Raw genomic sequence first — 22,878 nt, forward strand, 5'->3', positions numbered from 1 at the left:
ATCTGTCCACCATTATCATCAGCTGGGATGACAGATATGTATCTGTCGTTCCTTCATGATGCCGTATTGTCATATTAGAGGGTAGGATGGATGGGAACACAACATGTAGCAATGAGGTGGGAACTTTGACAACACGTGCTGATGCACCCAGTTATGAGGAGCTGAACACTTTCAAATGATTAGGTTTACAACAGAATGAGTTTCACTTCAATATCCAGCAGATGCTAATAAGAAGGAGCATGGATTTTTTTGAGGGTTGATCTTTATGAGAGATCAACTATTTAAGTATATGTGGTATGTGGTTTTATTGTTAATGCCTGGTAAAGGGAACAGCTATTTGGATTAAAACCTTTTGGATTATTGCTGGCCAGAAGCAGTTTATCTGTTATCAAATATAAAGCTACTATTTCCAGCTTTAAATACCAGAACAATGTTATCTTCTTCAAAATCAAAACCTTTCAAAATTATCCAAGATTTCACTAAAGTGAATTGTGTATTCTATTTGTGATGTAAATAGGCATTCTATAAATTGTTTATTAATTTGCCCACTGAACATGAATCAAGTTTACATATTTTAACACCTGAATGTTGTCCATCTGATATTTTAGGAAACTAATTTTAAAAGTGCAGAATTTTAAGGAAGGACAATGGTCTATCCCTTTTTCTACTCAGCAAAAACAATACACCTTACTTTCTTAGATACAATGCTGTAGTTTCCCCATACAATGTCTCACAGCAAGAGCACTAAGCTAGCATAAAGATTGACCTATTCTGAGGATGAAATGACCAAAATTAGAATCCTGAAGTTGTAGAAAGATACAGCACATGAGAATGTTATTCAGCCCATCATACCTGTGTTGGATCTTTGACGGAATTATCCAATCATTCCACACTCCTGCTCCTTTCACATAGCCCAGCAAAGCTTTCCTGTTCAAGTGTATATCTCATCCTTTTGGAAAGTAAATTTTGAATTTGATTCTACCACTCTTCAGGCAGTGAATTCCAGATCATTACAACTTGCTCCAAACCAGAATATTTTCGTTCAACATTCACGGTCACCTTCATCAAGGTCCTAACAACGGTGCCAAGGCAACATTATGTAACAATTAATAAATGTAGTTCATATGACAACAAATGGGCTGAAATAGTCCATTTATCATCATAAATCCCAGGCTAACAGCTACAATCTTTTATATAGATGAGAATTATTCAGGTCCAAATAATACCACAATAAACATGTGTGCTAATTTCCATGGGCTGGAACTTAACTTGTCCTAAACAATAAATACTTATTTGTACATTTTTTTGAAAATGCTGATTTCCTAGTGTCATTTCTCAGGGTTCTGGTCACAAGCCTTGTCCAAATCATAGCTTCAGTCATCTCTGACTGAATCAGTTCATAGTAGATCAATCAGTGAGCCTTCACTGATCTACTAAAGTAGTTGCAGCTAGAATCCACCCTAAAGATTTCTGGGCCTCTAACAAAGGTGACCATTTTGCAAGACACTTCTAGAAAATTCTAGTGACACTATTCTTGTATTATGCTGGTGAAGCACATTCAATAAACTATACCTCTTTTGAATATTCTCTCTCTCTAAATCAGATTCCTGGACGTTTCTGAAATAACACCAGAAGTCTTATCTTTTTCAAATACAATTATTTTTGCCTTCCAGTTCTGTTTCTTATTATTAGGACACTTAACAATAAGGTGTAAAGCAAGTATCAAAACTTAACCATTTTCTCGATATTTTATTTCTGTCCTGTCCAGTTTGGAATTTAGCAAATGGTGATAATTTACCTCCGTAGGGAATAAACAGATAATCAGAATGGTACAATAATCCAATATAAGAATGATTTATTGCTCATTCCTAGACTGCTTTGTGTTTGACATTGTTCAAAGAAACCATTCACTATTATTTTCAACACATGATTTCTGACTCAGGTCATGTGAAGGTGATAATTCACCCTGTAGACTGTTAAGAATTTTTTTAATGTAACAAGAGTTTCAATCATTCTGTTTTTTTTCTGAAAGGAGAACATTGCTCAGTGAACATCAATGAATGTGAATCTGGTCCTTGTATGAATAAAGGCACTTGTGAAGATCAAAACAATGGATTCAAGTGCCATTGTGCCCCTGGATTTACAGGTAATAGTCCCAGTGTTTCAGAGTATTTCTTCCCAAAGGGTTTTGTTCCTTACGAAGGGACATATACACAGCTGTGGGATGCTTCCTGGTCTGTGTGGTCATTATTTATGTGCATGTCTCAAGAATTGGGTACAGATTCAGTCAGAATATAAGACTTTCAACATTTAAGTTTGAAGAGGTGAAATAATAACAAACCTGCTGCAATGCTTTTCCATCTGTTTAAAGTAAGTTCTCTTCTCCCAGTCTCTCCACTTGTAACCAGCCACTCAAATGAGATATTGGATTAGTGGTGCTGGAAGAGCACAGCAGTTCAGGCAGCATCCAACAAGCAGCATGCTCCCTGAACTGCTGTGCTCTTCCAGCACCACTAATCCAGTATTTGGTTTTCAGCATCTGCAGTCATTGTTTTTACCACTCAAATGAGATATGACTTACCATGACCCACATCTATCCTTGATGAGCAGCTATTCAGTAATTGCTTTTGCAAATATAAACGATGAGATTTTCTTACTACAATATTCAATAAGGCCTTCATTCAGTGTTTTAAAATTTGTCCCAGTAATTAACCACACACAAAAAAAAACACACTGGTATGTAGCACTCCTCAAGATAATCTAATTCAAATGGAAAAAAATTCAGCATCTGTCAGACAATGAACAATTTAGCAATAAATACAAATTATAAGCACTGTCAGTGAGCTTTGTACTTTGTTTTGAAGTGATGTTGTTCTGCAAGATAGTCAGAGCCTTAGAGGTGGCAGTTTTAAAATAGTGTAGGTTATCTAACTTAAAGAATTTCCCATTTCGCACCAAATTGAAATGAAATATTCTCTGTCTTTGACTTTAACATATGTTTAAAAAGCTATTCTCGGTATCTGAAAGTAAATTGAGCAAAGTGTAGAATCTGGAGAAATGACTGTATTCAGGACAATTTTCAGAGTCGGTGTTGTTACTGGAGCAGTTGTACAAGAACTGCATAAAGATTTCAGCATGAATTCAGAGTAGTAGCTGTATTGTTTAACTAAGAGGAAAAATAAATTGTCTTAGCTGACAAATAAATGTTAGAACAAGCACACATCATGCAGTTCATCATCTTTCATTGGTTACAACTTGAGGGTGTCTGCATATAAAACATTTCCTTCGGATAAGCTTAAATAATTTAACAATTGAATACATATTGGGATTTTTTTTAGTATCAAAATATATATCTTGAAATAAAATTGGACAAATATATACTACTCTGCAGGTAAGAAGTCTGCTCATTTAATGCTCAGGACCATAGGCATCAAACCTCAACAAAAATAATCATTGTGTAGAGCTAGGTTGTCTCTGAAAGCAAGTATGGAACAAGTATAGAAGTGTTCTTGTAACTGGCAGTCATTTGGTAAATTGTGTGAGATATTCATTTCCACATTTACAATGCTATTCTTTTATTTGACAGCTTGCCAGTAGATAAAATTCAGAATAATTAACAGCAAGAATCAATGTAAATGTTCACTCTATGTTGTGTCCAAAAAGAAATACATGCAACCTGCCATTTTGAAATGGGTTAGTACCCATACAATATGAGATGCCTCCTTTGATGTCCTTGGTCCCATTACTTTATCACTTTATTTATTTTATTTTTTATCAAGAAATTTAACATTAAAATATTGCATGTTGCAAATTCTTTGGGCTGAATTTTCCCATTTTGTGTCAGTGTTTTATCAAGTGAGATTCATAAGGCTTGTCTGCTATTGCCCATGACAATATTTCTCACATAACCTTCTATTTTTTGTCTCAGTAATTATGCATTGTCGGTCTGGTGGAATCATGAGATAGGCGTGTTGGAAGTGCTCACTGTGGTTGGGAACTTGAGATGTTCATGCAACTGCATCGTGTTTAAACCCTGCCAGAGCAACACCTCACATACTGCAAATTAGGAATGGCCTTCACATTGTGGCCCTGCTCCTTTATCCCAAAGGAAATGACCCAAAAAGGCAGGTTAGCTTCTTGATTAGAGTGGTGCTGGAAAAGCACAGCAGTTCAGGCAGCATCCAAGGAGCAGGAAAATCGACGTTTCGGGCAAAAGCCCTTCATCAGGAATAGAGGTTAAGTGCGTGCAGGGTGGAGAGATAAATGAGAGGAGGGTGGGGGTGGGGAGAAAGTAGCGTAGAGTACAATATGTGAGTGGCGGTGGGTGGAAAGGAAGATAGGCAGGTAGCACAAGTCATGGGGACAGTGCTGAGCAGGAAGTTTGGAACTGGGGTGAGGGGGGGGGAAGGGGAAATGAGGAAATTGGTGAAGTCCACATTGATGCCCTGGGGTTGAAGTGTTCTGAGGCGGAAGATGAGGCATTCTTCCTCCAGGCGTCGGGTGGTGAGGGAGCAGCGGTGAAGGAAGCCCAGGACCTCCATGTCCTCGGCAGAGTGTGAGGGGGAGTTGAAATGTTGGGCCACAGGGTTGATTGGTGCAGGTGTCCCGGAGATGTTCCCTAAAGCGCTCTACGAGGAAGCGTCCAGTCTCCCCAATGTAGAGGAGACTGCATCGGGAGCAACGGATACAATAAATGATATTGGTGGATGTGCTCATCCATAGGGACCAAGAGTTGCTGGTGGACAGGAGGACATGCTTTCTCCTGCTGACCAGCAAAGGAGGCCACGCTACCAGTCTCAACCAGCTTGAACCAAGATAACAGCCCAGGTCAGTGCAGTATCCTGAGTGACATAAGGAGGTCAGTGATCTTTTGTACTCCAAAAGGCTAGGTGCCAATGTTTTCTCTGCTGCCTCACCCTCAGAGGGCCAGCACTCACACTCACAGGGCTATTATTCACACTCACTGGGCCACCATTCACACTCACCGGGCCACCATTCACACTCACTGGGCTGTCACTCACACTCATTGGGCCATTATTCACACTCACCGGGCCAGCACTCACACTCACTCTGCCACTGCACAAACTTCCCATGAAAACATTGGACTTCAATTCTCACCTTTGCATACATCTTGTCCACTCAATGGCTTTTAACCATCTTCACCATCCGCTTACTAATACTACCTGCTCTCTGTACTCCCTGCACACTCACTGGGGTGATCTAACCATCTTTCTTGCTCTTGTATTGTAACTAAATGCTCTCCCATCCATTAACATCAAACTGAGTCCTCAACTTTTAGCTCATTGAAGAAAAAAAACAGCCTATCCCTAGGTCTGGACTCAGACAAGCCCATTGACTGAATGTGGTGGTCTTCCCCCACTGACAGTAGATCCCTTGACCCTAGTTAGGACTACTCATCTTTGACTTTCAATTATAGCTACATAGTTGAAGCAAATGCAGTGTGCTTACCTTGCAATTTCTGGACGGGGCCTGGTGCAAACAGCAATATGTGCACCCCTTTGACAGTTCAGTGTTTGACACTGTGATGAGCTGCCCCCTCTCCCAACCCATAAAGGAGCAATGCAAATCACAGAGGCCAAATAAGTGCAAACTAAGTGAGTGCTATGAAATGAAGCTAAGAGCCATAAGATATATCCAACATGGATGCATGAAATGAATGTGTATTTCCCAGTGCACAACGTGACTGGCAGAAATTTTTTTTAACTATCTCTAAACTCCAAAGTGAAGTGCTGATTGGTTGAAACGGTGTGAGACTTGGTCCAAGAGCAGGCATGATCGTTTGGTGAGGCTGGAGGTTTGGTCTGACTGATTGGTTTGGATAAAGAGTGGCGGAGGGTGGTGTCACATGGAGCAGGGGGATCATTTCAGACAGAGTAGGTCAAAGACCCAGAGAAGCACACAGCAGACTGCTACTGTCAAGTGCCCACTCTGACTCTCATGTCGGGAATTGGCGTTGCTCAGTTTCCAAGGAAAGGAGAGAATTGGGAGCTGCTGCAAATGAGGCGAGTTACACTAATAATAAGATGCAAATGTATGGAAATAGGGTAGTCACCACTCATTAGTGAGATTCTGAATTCATCATTTAAACCTTTAGGGACAATCAATTCTTCTTCTCAGTGTTGAAATTCTGATTTCTTTTCATTTTTGCTGTATTTTTCCAGTTATCACCAATCCCCATGTTTCTTAAGAGTGTGCAATAATCTGTTCTTTGAAACTTATATTACAGGGAAATATTTGTGATCTGATGGACCAGAGCTTTACAATTTTGTGCAGATGATATATTTCTGCTGTAGGTACATTGTGAATATTTGTATTGATGGGATCAAAAACATAGAAACTGGGAGCAAGAGTAGGCCATTCGGTCCTTTGAGCCTGCTCAAAGCTCAGTCTGATTCATGGATCTTCACTCAGATGAAATGGAAAGTCAAGCTGTTCAGGAGCAGGACATTAGTCTGCTCATGAAATTCAAGGCTGGTAATTTCCTAATTTAACATTTCCTATCTCATCAAGTAAAATAGTTTAATGGCTACTTCAATCTTCAATTCACAACATTGTCATGACTCATTTTAAAAAACACAAATACAAATCATGCTTCAATACTTATACTTTTCAGATGAACAGTAAATAGATAGAGAAACTTTCAGTCAGTGTACTGCACATATAATAATATGATGCATATAAAGGAAGAGGTTCAATAGTATTGTATTGCAATTAATTCAGTCTCTGTAATGTTTAATTCCCACAGACCTTTAACAATACTTCTTGCAATGTGGAGTATTTCATTGAATACTCCAGTTGCTCACTGCTGAGATTTCTAATGGAATTTCTAATGGTAGTTGCGTATTGACCGCTGACCCAAATTTGACTTGCTTTTTGGAAAGTGATGACGACTTTTACAGTCGTGGAAGCCGAACAAGTTTTACTATTGAAAAGATACGAGAAGCTAAAATACGAGGTCGCATTCTCAGTTTTGCAGAACAATTTCTTTTTAGAAAAATGGAGTTTGGTGGAACTGAATAAACAGCAGCAGGTGGTTTAGTCACACTGACCCCTCTCATAAATTCAGTGGGCTGAATGAATGTGCGTGGGAGCGAAGCTGACAGCAAAATAATAGAAGCTAATCTTCTCTGCAGTGTAAATTAGGTGAGCCATGGCCAGACTGTTCAAACTTCTGCTTGCAGCTTATTACATCAAATTAGCATCACAGAACCATCGAAAAGTTCCACAAACATTTCAGTTGGAAAAGACAGCAAATCAAAGAGTAAGACCTCAGATCTCTAGTAATTCAGAACTTGATCAGACTTTAAAGTTTTGACTGGAACGCCTCATGCTGACCAATTTCAGACGCAACAGATTGTGATTAAGTTAACCCCTGACCCAAGTCAGTTGAGTCCATGGATTAGAGAAGCTGATAATGATTATAAAACAAGGACCTGAATCAGCATAAAATATGCTCAACAAATAGTTGTACATCATACCAAGATAAATTAGATTTTCCCTGATTTATCTCTGATGATGATGCTTTTGAAGTTTTGTTCCCTTTTAAAGTATTACGTTTATTGTCTATGGAAAATGACAACAGGCAACGTGCTGAGTATAGTAATGTCCAGTGAACATTAGGTTCAATTGAACTAAGAAATTTACTTTTTAAGCAGTCATACAGCAATCACATTTCCTATGCAGTGCATGCAGACATGACATGACTTACAATTGACTCCAAGTAGGAGTAGCATCATTTGCAATGTACTGTGTGAGAGTATTGGGCTATAACTGCATAATTATAAATATTGGACAGTTTTGCTGTAAAAAGCCCCAAGGTAGTGAGCCAACAACTTAAATAATTTCAATACTTAATCTTCAAACACATTGAAAATTCATGTTATGTGAGATCTTGGTTAAATTTAATATCTTAACTAAGTGAAATGATCAAGTTATACACCAACAGGTTTATTTGAAGTCACAAGCTTTTGGAGCACTGCTCCTTCAAGTGGCAAACTTAATTTTACCTGATGAGGGAGCAGCACTCTGAAAGCTTGTGAATTCAAATAAATCTGTTGGACTATAACCTAATGTCATGTGACATCTGACTTTGTCCACCCCAGTCCAACACCAGCACCTTCATACCATGGGTCAAAAGATGTTATATGATGCAAAAAATGCATGGAGTGATTTTAACTATGGGTGATGCCATGAAATGATTGATGTTGAATTATTGTTAATTATACATCATCTCCCAAAGTCAAAATGATCCCCAGAGCTTTATCGTGGAGAACAGGAGAAAACCTGTTTTTTGTGTTTGTGAATTTATGGATCAGTTGCACATTCTTAAGTTTGGTGTTAAAACCAGTTCCTCTGAGAGGTTATTATTACAAAGCATTACTGATGTCATACTACATCGAGGCAAATTATTTACAGAGGGGTGATTCACATATGGAATGAACTTTTTGAGGAAGTGGTGGATGTGGGTACATTACAATGTTTAGAAGACATTTTCATCAGTACATGAAAAGGAAAGGTTTGGAAGGATAGGGACCAGGAAGAGGTAGGTGGGACTCGTTTAGTGGGATTATGTTCGGTATGGACTGGTTGGACCAAAGTATCTGTTTCCGTTCTGAATGACGCTACTCTGCTGGCAGCCTATCGTTAAGCATAAATTATGGCATATTTAATGCAAAGAAACGATATATCACACAAAAATATTTTTCCTAGGAATTCAATTTCCCTAAAATTCTGTTTTACAGTTCCTCTATTTGCAACTGTGTTTTCACAATCCTTGCATTTGCAATTGTTTCTCATCTGACTCTACTTACAGGGAAAGAAATGTCTTTAGTTATTTGCATCTGAGGTTTGAAAATGAATGTTTAGCCGCTATAATTATGAACCTGGATCCTGCAGCCCTACTCAGTTATATTTAATTTTCATTTATTGAGGGCATCCAAACATAAATTACTAGCCTGCTACTGTTCTTGCCAATTATTGTATTTAATTGAGAATATTTAGAATGTGTTGCAGGAATATAACATACATGATGATTTTGAATATACATACATAAGGTGCCAATGATCTTTACTTCTAAAAAATTAACTTTCAACACATAAGAGAGGCTTTTCAGTTACTGTTCTCAAGAATTATGCAACTCCTTTGAGACATTGATAAATCTACAATGTTGAACATTGTAAAGAGATTAAGGACATAGGACCTGACTTTTAAGATCCCATTTGTTTGAACAAACAATGGAACTTAAACTTTGAGAAAAGTGGCCAGAATGCAAATGTCATGACATAAATGAAAATATTCAGTCCTCATGACACAAAAAGCATCCACAGATTACAAAACAATTATTTTCATGATGTTACCAGGGGTTTCCATGGTCAGGTCATCTCCTTCTCTACGGGCTTATGAATATAAAAACAACAAAGAAGCTATTTGGCTCATTATGCACACTTTGAAAGAGACAGTTCCTGTGATGTAGTTAGCCAGGCATTGCCTTTGTTTTTACGGATTGTGTTTTCAGGATCCGAAGGACAGTAGGACAGGAATTGGTGAGGGGGAAGGGAGCCAGATGTGTCAGCTCAATTAAAAACAGGGGAGTGACTTGGTGCTGCAGCTTTCCTAGCTGACATTCTGTAAGAGGTTAGGTTGCCACCTGATCTACTTAATGGATCAAGCTGTTTTATCAAAAAATAGATTTGTGAGCAAATCAACGAAGGAAGTTACAGAACAATCTTTAGTCTGTAGATGTAGCTCAGAACATTCAACTGGAACAATTGCATAGCTTAAGCACAGATTCTACAATTAGGGCATTTTCTGTTTGGGCTCATTTACATCAACTGTTGATGTCTACAAGCATTTCTAACTGAACTAAACACATAGAGTTAGGACACATCAGTAAAAAGCAAAATACAATCCAGTGTACAGTTAAATTTGTGATTCACCACGCCAGTTATACCTTTGCATCATAGATCTGAGGTTAGAATCAAGCACAATTCTTGTGGTAGCTTAATATCCTTTTGTGGATCTTTGACTTATTACCTTAGTAAAGTAAGACTCTGTAGGTCAAATTGATGATGAATGGCCTTTACACTAATATATAATACACTAGAAAGTGAAGAAATAAGCATTCTTCATGTCAATCCCGACAGGACCCAGCTGGTTAGGGATAAAGAGGAGGCAGATTACTGGCGCGACAAACTTATATTAAAGTGCAGCCCTCTGTATATGGGTTGGTTTAATTACTAATCGCTTTTGCCTGACTGGCACTAGGATAGCACATACACATTCAGTGTTTTGTTATAGTCGGACACTTGCATAAATGCAGAGAGGAAAACCACAATGAAATCTTTCCTTTCTCAAGTGTTCTTTTGTGGACTTTTTCATATTACAGGTATTGGTGTCATAATTGTTTGTGCATTTAAGACTGTCTTTCTGTGAAGTAGAATCTTAATTTTAATCTGTAGTTCCAGTTTAATGAAGTGTAATATTCCAGGAAATATACGCATGAAGGAATTCCTGCTGTGGCTTTAGATTTAAGTCCAATCTAGCCAATCTATTTATATTTAGTTATGAATTTTCTATGTTGTTTCTGTTAGTTTTTTTGAGAAATAATATGCAATTTCTCAGAACCTTCAAAAATAAGCAGATAATCCCAACAGCATAATCATTATCTTTGTATTTGTTTTAACTACAACTCCGCTAACAGGGAGTCAGTTAACTTTCTATGGCGTATCAATTAAAACGTATATGTAATGTTTGTCTTTACAAACTCTCACCTGGTATTCACTTTAAAGTTTCAACATTATATTGATATTCCACCTTTTCACCATGATGTAGTAATAGTATCTCATGTGTGTAGAAGTGTAAAATAATGTGTTGTACTGAATTTATTTTACATTTTACAAATTTGGCTGATTTTCCAAGCATACAGAGCCCACCGACTCCCTTTTCGTTGTTTTCTTTCTGATGCTGGGAAGGGGATTCTGTGGGGAAGGAAGCATTTGATAGCAAGAACAGAATTTAATGGTGTTAAAAGTTGGCTCTCTCTTTTTCAAAAAAATACAAAATGGCATTGCAGGGAGGTTGTAACAATGTTGATGTTTGAAGTGCACCCTTTTAAATTTCATTACATGAATGTCTGCCTTAGATTGCTGAAAATCTCAATATAGGGATTAAAAACAAAATGGAATTATCATAAAATCTATGCTGTTTCAAAATACCAGGGGCAAATGTGAATAGGAGAGAATCAGAAAGAGATTCACAAAAACAGTGCGCAGGACCTTAACGTTGTTTTGGCCAAGTGTAATGCCATGAGCTTTATGGACGCTTTCACTTCAGGTTTTCTCATGCTATCTTTCCAAACTTGCCTCATGAACTACCCGCCCCACCCCTTTGGTGCCCCTCATGCCTGCTGCTAACCCAATTCTCTCATTGAGCTGAATGGCTCCAGCTCGAAATGTTGATTCTCCTGCTGTTCAGATGCTGCCTGACCTGCTGTGCTGTTCCAGCAACACACTCTCAACTCTGATCTCTAGCATCTGCAGACCTCACTGTCTCCCAATTCTCTCACTCGCTGTACCTAGAAGAACTTGCTACTGTTGGAATATCCCAGAAAGAAAAGTCATAACTGATGCTTGCACCATCTTTAAAAGCCTATTGTGCACCCAGAGATGTGCTCTTAGTCCAGATCTGCCCTGCACTGTATGTAACATTTGCCTGGATGTGGAAGATAAGGGTAAATTTGGTGGCCTGCTTTGGGGATGGGAAGCTAGAAGCTGGGCCAGTGCTGAGGAAGGTTATCCTGTTTCCCAATGACCAGCAGAGGAGATCACACCCATCAGACCCTGACAGCCTACTCTGAGGTTGCCACCCAGTTCATTGATGTCACAGCAGTCTGGACCAATGTCCAACATTGAAGGAAGAAGGTCAATTATCATATCCTCATGGCAAGGGGAGGTGCCACCATCTTCTCTCTGATACCTGACACACACTCTCTCTCTGCTGTTGCACTCACCTCCCTCAAGGCTCATACTCTTCCTCTATCACTGTTAGATGCAACAGCATCTTCTCTCACTCATTCTAAGCCACCCTGAGCCTCCATCTTCCTAGGCCTGCATTCCCTCTGCACTGGTGAGCACTCAGTCTGCACACTCCACTGGTCCCCCACCAACTCCAGCACTAACAGCTGAGAGTGCAGTGGAAAAGCACAGCAGGTCAGGCAGCATCCGAGGAGCAGGAGAGTCGACGTTTTGGCCAAAAGCCCTTCATCCTCTTCCAGCACCACACTCTCGACTCTAATCTCTAGCATCTGCAGTCCTCACTTTCGCCATTTTGACTCCGAGGTCAAGGGTTTGGCTTGCAAAACCTGGAGAGAGGAGGCATCGCTACCTGTGAGGGGTTAGAAGCAGTGTACAAGGAATGACACCAACAGCAGGGTGAATGGGAGAGTGGCCATGGTGTATAGAGTGGCACTTACTCATTTGACAGGACATGAATGTTTCCACATCTCCACGGAACAATCTCGGTATTCCCCTGTGAGAGCCAGGATCCTCTTCCTGTAGTGGGCTTTCTGTGCCCAGCTCCTCCTGTAATGAGAAGAAAGGGGAGGAAGGAGTCAGATTATAATGGGTGGCACAGTTCTTGGCTCTGATGCATGTGTGAGGCCAAGGTCCTGAGAGATGGAGGAGGTAGATCAGAGGGCACTGAAGGGTTTGTTTTGTGTGAGGCTGAAGGAGAAAAGAAGATGAGGGATTGAGTTGCAGAAAATAATGTGTGGGGGAGGTGGTACAGATAGAATGAGACTGAGGTGGCAGAGAGAAGAGAGCGTCACTTACCCTGGCAGAGTGGAGAAGGTCATTGGCCTTCTTGTGGAAGGGCTGGCTGCTCCTTCACATACAGGAGGTGACGTTGATCTGCATGGCAGCTTTGGACCAGGCTGGCAGTGTCTGGTGGCAGGGCTTCCTCTGCCAGTCATCCACGCATCTCCGCTGCACCACGCCCATCCACTAGGGGAAGAGGTTGGAGAACTGCAGTGCCATCTTCCCCTCCTCCAACATCGTTCAACTCTGTCCATGACCAAATAGGGCAGCTTCACAATGCCAGTGCTCTGTCAAAGATGGAATGGGTGCCGGTGTTTCCACGAATATCTGATGAGTCATGGTGGAAACATCACGCGGTTAAATGGGCCAGAAATCGGATTTGGGGGACACCATAACAACATGGTCAGTAATTTCTGTGGTGATTTTGGTAAGATATGGTGACAAACCCTCTCAAACTCTTCATATAACTAGGACTTTGCCAAAAAAATTGTAAGATCCAGCACAAAAGAGAAACGACCTTGCTTTAAACAGAGCACTGATGAATTGTCTGAAGGGTTATTTTTATTGTTTTTTGATGAAATGGTAAATCACCACTGTCATTCCAGCCCCTGTGGTACTAATCACAAGCACAAAACCAACCTAATGAAAGGAATGTTGATGTAGATTCCTCAACAATATCACGGAAAGAAATGGATTGAGTGTTTATTGATGCGCATTATTGTCTGAGTAAAAGGAATGATCTGAATGTTGTTATCCTCGTTCCCCTCTAAACGGCCTCCTGGTTTCTCTCGTCCAATGGCAAATTCCTTTAGGTTCATCAGAAAGCACAGATAATTTTGAAAACATGTTTTTAAATGGTAAGTTTGTAATAGTTTAGCCATTAAAAAAATGTTCACATCACTGACAATATTGCATAATTGTTAGCCTAACAGGGCTCGAGCTCTCAAACTTCTGTTTCAGATACAATAGTGTCAACAGCCATGACCCCATGAAATCTCAGTGACAACAGATAATATGTGCAACCAAAATACAAGAATCTAAGGGCTTGCTAATCACTTTAAAAAGTTGTAATATAATAAACCATAGAATCATCAAATCTGTACAGTGTGATACAGGCCACTTAGACCAAGTCCACATCAACCCTCCGAAGAGTAACACATCCAGACCCATTCCCCTACCCTATTACTCCACATTTCCCTTGACTAATGCACCTACTTCATTGGTGAGAATATTGAGTACAGGAGTTGGGAGGTGATGTTGCAGCAATATACTACATTGGTTAGGCCACTTTTGGAATATTGCGTGCAATTCTGGTCTCCTTTCTATCACAAAGATGTTGTGAAACTTGAAAGGGTTCAGAAAAGATTTACGAGGATGTTGCCAGGGTTGGAGGATTTGAGCTACAGGGGGAGGTTGAATAGGCTGGGGCTGTTTTCCCTGGAGCGTTAGAGGCTGAGGGGTGACCTTATAGAGGTTTATAAAATCATGAGGGGCATGGATAGGGTAAATAGGCAGTGGGGGAGTCCAGGACTACAGGGCATAGGTTTAGGGTGAGAGGGGAAAGATATAAAAGAGACGTAAGGGACAACGTTTTCATGCAGAGGGTGGTGCATGTGTGGAATGAGCTGCCAGAGGATGTGGTGGAGGCTGGTACAATTGCAACATTTAAAAGGCATCTGGATGGGTATATGAACAGAAAGGGTTTGGAGGGACATTGGCCAGGTGCTGGCAGGAGGGACTAGATTGGGTTGGGATATCTGGCTGGCATGGACAAGTTGGACCGAAGGGTCTGTTTCCATGCTTTACATCTCTATGACTCTAACCAACATTTCCCTGAACACTATGGGCAATTTAGTTTGGCCAATTCATCTAACCTGCACATCTTTGGATTATGGGAGGAAACCAGAGCATCCTGAGGAAACCCATGCAAACACAGGGAGAATGTGCAAACTCCATACAGGCCTGAGCTGGGAATCGAACCCAGATCCCTGGCACTGTGAGGCAGCAGTGCTAATCATGTTAACTGGCACCTGGTTGAGAACATCCGGGTTTTATAATTTTCATCTTTGTTGGTGTAAAATAAGGAGCTCAAAACTGACTCATAGAAGCCAAAGGAGTCAAAGGAGTTGGCTGCAGATCGAAACTTTTCATATTTCTTGAATTCCAGGGCATTCTTTTGTGACCAGTTGCTTTCTACCTTGAAGGCATTGTTTCCCCAGGCCCTGGAACTCTCATGGGTGGTCAGTTTCTTTCTCCAGTTGGGATAATGAACGCACGGAGCTTGAGGCTGCAGCATCTTGAATGTTTTGCAGTTTGTAGAGGTTTGAAGAAGGGAGGTCATTAGAAACTAAATTCAGATGCAAACTAAAATAGATTTGAACCTGAGTCAATGGGAAAGCTAGGATGCAGGCAGATAATATTGGAAGGCCTTGCTGTTTGTGAGGATAATTCAGCATGAATCTCCATTCGGGATCATCAGCATGTTTCTGCATTGCAACTCCAGATTTCGCATACAGGGGTAGCCAGGGAGATTGACGGTGTTAAGGACAGAAACCCATAGGAGCTAAGAAGGAAGAGTTCAGTCTTCCCTTCATAAATTCAGACTCAGTGAGCACTTACCATTTGGACACTCCAAATAAAAAGCAAAATACTGTGGATGCTGCAAATCTGAAATAAAAACAGAACATGCTGAAGAACCTCAGCAGAACTGGCAGCATCTGTGGAGGGAGGAACAGTGTTAGTGTTTCAAGTTACCACAAAGATGGGTCGCCTTGTGCTATCAGCACGTATTTGTAACAGATCCTGCTATTATAGATGATATCTCCAGGATGAAGGATATAGATCTTCAGGAAGGACTGAAGATCGACTCTGATATTCATCATCAGTGATCTTTCAGTAATCAGTAAGCGAGATAGTGTTCTTGTTGGGATGAACATGATTGAAACTAAGAAAGAACACGGTGCTACAAAGCTAAATGCCCAGGAGAGACTTTAGCCAACAGTATCAAAATCAGCCAGCCAGTTATATAGAGTAGAATATCCTATAGTCATTGTCACATTGTCTCTTTGAGTCCTGAAGAAGGGTTACACCCAAAACGTTGACTTCTCCACTTCCTGATGCTGCCTGGCTCACTGTGCTCTTCCAGCCTCCTACTTGCTTACCTTGGATTCCAGCATCTGCAGTTTTTTTTTGTCTCTAACATTGTTTTTGTTGGTTTAAGAAGAAACCAGAAGGAAAGGTATTAAATAGGTGGTGCTAGGAGTTGTAAGGTGTAATTACTGAGACAACATGACATTTTAACAAAGTTTGTCTTTTCAGGTTTTTTTGTATTGCAACTTAAATTAGTGTCCTCTGAACCCTTGCGCAACCAATGGATACAGGTCTTTATCATTTACGTTCAGTCTCCTCATGATTTGGACACATACATCAATTAACCTGTCAATTTTCTATTCTCTGAGAAAAACTGCCACCAGCTTCTTCAATCTTCCCACATATAAATACACCTCAAATTATTGTTTCAGGGGCATTGTTGTGTGTGTGAGTGTGTGTGAGTGAGTGAGTGTGTGAGAGAGAGAGACAGTGAGAGTGTCTCTGTTTGTGTGTGGACTAGATGGTTCCAGTGCATTGTATCATTCAAATTTCTAAATGCTCTATGTTAAGTCCTGCTGTTTAACAGTATATCATCTCTCTACCTAAGAAATGGATAAAATGCTCACTATATGATAATTTTCTCACATTGAATAGTGAAATCTTGTGTTAAAGTTATATGATGTCACCAGTTAGATTATCGAGCATCAATTATCTCGAAAAATTGATTTCTGGCAGCAGGTTTCAGACAAAGTGAATCTTCTTTATACTCGGTTTCAAAGTACAAAGTGGAAAAGCAGAGCCAGGTTGTGGAGGGAAATAATCAGGTAACATATTTCAAATAATATTCCATAGAAAATTAAAAATAGGAGAGGGAAGAGAAAGGAACAGGAACTAGAGATAAAAAAGACAAACAGAAGACTTTTGGAGCTTATGATTATAATGACAACACCTCATAGCCTGAGATAGACAAAGCTTTAATAGCAATGTTTGTTAGTGTGTGACCAGAAAATCAAATAATACAGCTGAACATTGTTCATTTTGGAAGGAAGAACAAAACAACAGAGCATCATTTAATGGAGAAAAGCTGCAACAAGCTGCAACACAAAATAACTTGGAGATACTTGTGCATGAAACACAGAAAGCTAACATATAGGTACAGAGGTTTATTGGGAAGGTATGGAATGTTGGCCCTTCTGTCAAAGGGCTGGAGTATAAGAGTAGGGAAGTCTTACTGCAACTGTATAAGTTGAGTAGTTATGGCTCCCTTCTTTAAGAGAAAAAAAAGATTTAATTGGGAGAAGACCTAAGGGGCAACTTTTTCACCCAGAGGGTGGTGTGTGTATGGAATGAGCTGCCAGAGGGTGTGGTGGAGGCTGGTACAACTGCAACATTTAAGAGACATCTGGATGGGTATATGAAAAGAAAGGATTTGGAAGGATATGGGCCAGGTGCTGGCAGGTGGGACTAGATTGGGTTGGGATATCTGGTCGGCATGGACAGGTTGGACCGAAGGGTCTATTTCCATGCTCTATATCTCTATGACTCTAATTTCAGAGAAAGTTCACTAAGGTGATTCCTGGTACAGAGGGACTGTCTCATGAGTAAACAGTTTGGGATTCTACTCATTGGAATTCGGAAGTAAGAGAGGTGATCTCAGAAGGTTGTGAATCTTTGGAACTCCCAGTCACAGAGAGCTGTGAGGCTAGAGTCCTTGTGTTTATTTAAGGCTGAGATAGATAGATAGATTCTTGATCAGTTGGGGATTTAAGGGTTAAGAGGAAAGGGCAGGAAAGTGGACCTGAGGAATATTGGATCAGCCATGATCCTATTGAATGGAGCAGGCTTGAGGGACTGAATGGCCTACTTCCATTCTGATGGGTCTGTGGCCAGGAATGAACAGTATTAATGATGAAAATGTTTGCACAATCATTATATATATTTACAACTTGATTATTACTGAAGTGTTCAGTTTTAATTAGTTTGCCTTGAGTAGACTTTTTACTATTCTATTGCTGATGTTTAAAATTAAAATAGCACATTCAGAACATAAACTGGACTGCATGTCATTGCTTTGAATCTACAAGTAAGCTGTCATAAGATTTTGTTTTCTCCCTCAGGCATGATGTGTCAAATTGATATCAATGAATGTGAAAGCAATCCTTGTGAAAATGGAGGCGATTGTGAAGATGGTATTGCGGATTATAGTTGCCATTGCCCTGCAATGGATGAAGATGGTGTCACCTGGGGAGGAAAGAACTGCTCAATTCAACTGGATGGCTGCCTTGAACATCAATGTGATAATGGAGCAACATGTATACCAAACTTGTTGGATGGCACTCACAGTTACAATTGCAAATGCCCTCCTGGCTATTATGACGCTTCTTGTTCAAAATCAACAACTTTCTCCTTATTCAGTGGCTATGTGACTGTACAAATGCCATTTACTAATCAGAACAGAACAACAGCTCGGGACGAGCCATTTAGTATCCGTCTGCGCTTTAGGACAACTATACCAAATATGTTATTACTCTACCGAGGAGATATACTTAACGAATACATACATGTTCAACTTTATAGTGGTCAGCTGATGTCCATAGCAGTGATAAAGGGTCAGATAATTAGCACTTCATTCATTCATCAAGTTAATGATGGTGAATGGCATCAGTTAAAAGTTCAAATGGGGGAAAGTTTCCGAGTAAACTTGACACATCCGAGTTGCCCAAATTATATTTGTTCAACCTCAAAGCCCATTGATGCAGTTACCCTTCCCTCACTGCATGCATTTCAGACAACACACGTTGGTGGCTTACCAGGAACGTACTTTTCAATTCAGGATTATTTTATTGGTTGCTTGCAGGATTTGGAAATTGATAACAGGGCTATATTACCACAAACAATTTCAAAAAATATGACATCGAGATTCACACTTGGCTGCAAGAAGATAAACTGGTGCCGACAGAATCCATGTAACAGTAATGGGAAGTGTGTCGATTTGTGGACAGATTATAAATGCGATTGTTCACGGCCATTTGCAGGCCCCACGTGCATTCGAGGTAAGCATATTAGAGTTTATTTTACTGTGTTTATTAGAGAGATATTATGAATCAATTCAGATTAGAGTTACATTTATAACCTAGAGGATCAGATGGTCAATTTGCTGTCATGATCATGAGCCTGTCTTAACCCTTTCTTCTGAAAAACTCAAAAAGAAATGTTCAAATAATTAATATTTATGCCACTAAGAATAATCCCAATCTTTATATTCACAGCTGGAATTGATAGATGATTCACAAGTGTTGAGGAATAAGAAAAAATGTCAGGGACATGAGTAAAAACAAGAAGCTTTTGGTGCGGTATCATATTCATTACTTTATTTATAAAGGAAGTTCAACAAGCTACCTCCTTTCTAAAAAAAAATAAACTGCCTATCACCACTTTAGTAACATAATTTTGATTTCCATTTCCAACCCACTGTATAGGTGTTTAAATCCCTACTCAGTAACCCAGCACAAGGAGGAGAATTATTAATACACATAAAATAATGATTTCATTTGAACTAATTTCATTGAAGAGACTAAAATTATGCCAGACTAGCTTCCATATCTCTTGTTAAGGACATATCTAATCCTACATATCCAATGATGCCTTTAGTCAGGTGCAACACATAAAATTTAGATTTGAAAGTAGCACATTGTCCACTTTTAAAGTCAACTTCTAAAAGACAGCATTGACTGAGATCTGTGTCATTAATGTTAAGAATTTGACATCTTTACTAATCATCAAGATATTGTAATAAAAAATATTTAGAGTGGATTCTTCACAAATTAACGTTTATCAGCAAACCCAAAAGATGCTGGTATTGCAGTATAGAATCATAGAGTTTACAGATGTACAGCACATAAACAAACCATTCGATCCAACTTGTCCATGCTAACCAGATATCCCAACCTAATCTAGTGCCATTTGCCTGTGCATGGCCCATATCCTTTTAACTCCTTCCTATTCATATACATCTAGATGCCTTTTAAATGTTGCAATTGTACGAGCCTCTACCACTTCCTCTGGCAGTTCATTCCATACATGCACCATCCTCTGCATGAGAAAGTTGCCCCTTAGGTCCCTCTCACCCTAAACCTATGCCCTCTAGTTCTAGACTCCCCCGTTCCAGGGAAAAGACTTTGTCTATTTATCCTATCCATACCCCTCATGATTTTCTTCCCTCAGCCTCCGATGCTCCTGAGAAAACAGCTCCAGCCTATTCAGCCTCTCCCTGTAGCTCAAATCCTCCAACCCTGGCAACATCCTTGTAAATCTTTTCCAAACCTTTTCAAGTTCACAACATCCTTCCGATAGGAAGACGACCAGAATTGCACACAACATTCCAAAAGTAGCCTAACCAATGTCCTGTGCAGCTGCAACATAATCTCCCAATGCCTATACTTAATACTCTGACCAATAAAGGAAAGCATACCAAATGCCTTCTTCACTATCCTGTCTACGTGCGACTCTACTTTCAAAGAGCTGTGAACCTGCACTCCAAAGTCTCTTTGTTTAGCAACACTCTCTATGACCTTATGATTAAGCGTGTAAGTCCTGCTAAGATTTGCTTTCCCAAAATGCGACACCTCACATTTATCTAAATTAAACTCCATCTGCCACTCCTCAGCCCATTTGCCCATCTGATCAAGATCCCATTGTAATCTGAGGTAACCTTCTTCGCTGTCCACTACACCTCCAATTTTGGTGTCATCTGCAAACTTACTAACGGTACCGGCTATGCTCATTTTTTATATAAATGACAAAAAGTATGGACCCAGCACCAATCCTTGTGACAGGCCATTGGTCACAGGCCTCCAGTCTGAAAAACAACCCTCCACCATCACAATCTGTCTTCTACCGTCAAGCCAGTTCTGTATCCAAATGTAATCTAACCTTGCTAATCAGTCTCCCATGGGGAACCTTGTTGAACGCTTTACTGAAGTCCATATAGATTACGTCCACTGCTCTGCCCTCATCAATCCTTTTTGTTACTTCTTTAAAAAACTCAATCAAGTTAGTGAGACATAATTTCCAATGCACAAAGCCATGTTGACTATCCCTAATCAATCATTGCTTTTTGAAATACGTGTAAATCCTGTCCCTCAGGATTCCCTCCAACAACATGCTCACCACCGACATTAGGCTCACTGGTCTATAGTTCCCTGGCTTGTCCTTACCACCTTTCTTAAATAGTGGTACCACGTTAGCCAACCTCCAGTCTTCTGGCACCTCATCTGTGTCTATCAACAATACAAATATCTCAGCAAGGGGCCCAGCAATCACTTCCCTAGCTTCCCATAGAGTTCTAGGGTACACCTGATCAGATCCTGGCGATTTATCCACCTTTACGTGTTTCAAGATGTTCAGCACTTCCTCCTCCGTAATATGGACATTTTCAAGATGTCATCATCTATTTCCCTACATCCTGTATCTTCCATGTTCTTCTTCACAATAAACACTATATATAGATTGGCATCTGATTTATGAGACTGGATAATTGACAATGACATTTGCCATCAACAATTAGAACATGTCAAGTAAGTCAGCTATTTTGGATAATCCAATAACTTATTCACATTCCTCCCCCAATAGAAAAGTTTTCTAAAGTGCTGTAATAACTCAGCAATGAAAAAATAAATTGCCAAATAAAACTGCATTTATCCATTTTGGACACATCACAATAAAAGAGTTTGGAACCACCAGGACTCCAGGGTGAATAGCAATGGTGGTACCTGTCTGCAATCTGCCCAAGTGAGTAAGCAATGAATTGGGGAAGGAGGTGGGGCAGGTACACTGTAGAGAAATCAGTAAGTATTGTTATAATTCTACACTTTAACTAATTTCTGCAAAGGAACCTCCAACACCTATTTTGAATGTGAACAGTCCAATTCGTGATCTTACTCCTGAACTCAAAAATTTCTCCCCAAAAAAATGGTGCAAGTTGTGAGCACTGTCTGATATAATGAATCCTCAAACATTTCAAATGCAGCTTAATTATTAGACTTGCTGTTGAAATCACCAGTATCTATCCTCTGATGTTTCTTTTAACTTCCTTGGATTTATTTGTGGCTTTACAGTTTTAAAACTGCATTCTAAATTCTCTGGGAGAGGTGCGGGGTTAATGTTTAATTTCTACAACCGAGGATGGTTTTGCCATCCAGTACTATAGTGGGTAAATCTTAATAACAGCAACGCACCCACTACAATCTGTATTCGCTGTTGAACCCATGCCAACCACTATAGATATAAGCCCTCATTATACCCAACAGTAATTACATTAATTTCTGGCATTGCTATTTGTAGGCTTCTTGGAAAGTAATTAGGAATGCAATGATTAGCTATATCACCCACGTGCATAATGTCTTTATAAAACTTCACTTCAACAGAAACATTCTGCATTGAGTATCACTGATGCTATTGTATGAGAAATCCTGACCATACAGTTGTATGAAGCTGTCTGCAGTACTGCTCACTATGTGGTACATTTGCTGCCAAAACCATCTGGTAGGGCTAGGTCTTCAATAGATGTAGTTTGTTGCAGGGTAGCAGCAAGTTACAGGTTAGAGTAATATGATAGACATTGTTACGGAGACTAAGAACAAGACTTGGATCCTAGGGCTTATTTCTTCAAGATCCTAAATTGTTCTCCTACTAAACCTACATGCTATTTTCAAAGTGGGTGGCGCTTATGGCACTATTCACTTCTCAGCCTTTCAGAACTATACACTACTATATAACATCTCCAAGTTATTTTTATCAATATTGATATTATACATTTACACATGTAATTACATTTGCTAATACCCCATCTCCCTCCAAGTCTCTGACGTTACAGTCAGAAGTAGGTCTCTGAGCATACAATTGGTGACTTTCATTTTGCTCCTTCTGAAGGCTGAAAGTCCCTTTAAACTTTTAA

General features: G+C 39.8%; 1 protein-coding gene across 2 annotated transcripts in view; it reads left to right on the top strand.

Annotated features, from left to right (window-relative positions):
• The window catches only part of LOC140469631 (protein crumbs homolog 2-like), a 184,144-nt gene that overhangs the window by 126,215 nt on the left and 35,051 nt on the right, over positions 1 to 22,878 (top strand). For both annotated transcript variants that reach the window (XM_072566321.1, XM_072566322.1), the window contains 2 exons: positions 2,033 to 2,146; positions 18,041 to 18,976. In XM_072566321.1, coding sequence (XP_072422422.1) covers positions 2,033 to 2,146; positions 18,041 to 18,976 — 1,050 coding nt within the window. The remainder of the gene's footprint in view (positions 1 to 2,032; positions 2,147 to 18,040; positions 18,977 to 22,878) is intronic.

The sequence above is a fragment of the Chiloscyllium punctatum genome, chromosome 49 (genome assembly GCF_047496795.1).
Source record: "Chiloscyllium punctatum isolate Juve2018m chromosome 49, sChiPun1.3, whole genome shotgun sequence".
In the NCBI taxonomy this organism is placed as follows: Eukaryota; Metazoa; Chordata; class Chondrichthyes; order Orectolobiformes; family Hemiscylliidae; genus Chiloscyllium; species Chiloscyllium punctatum.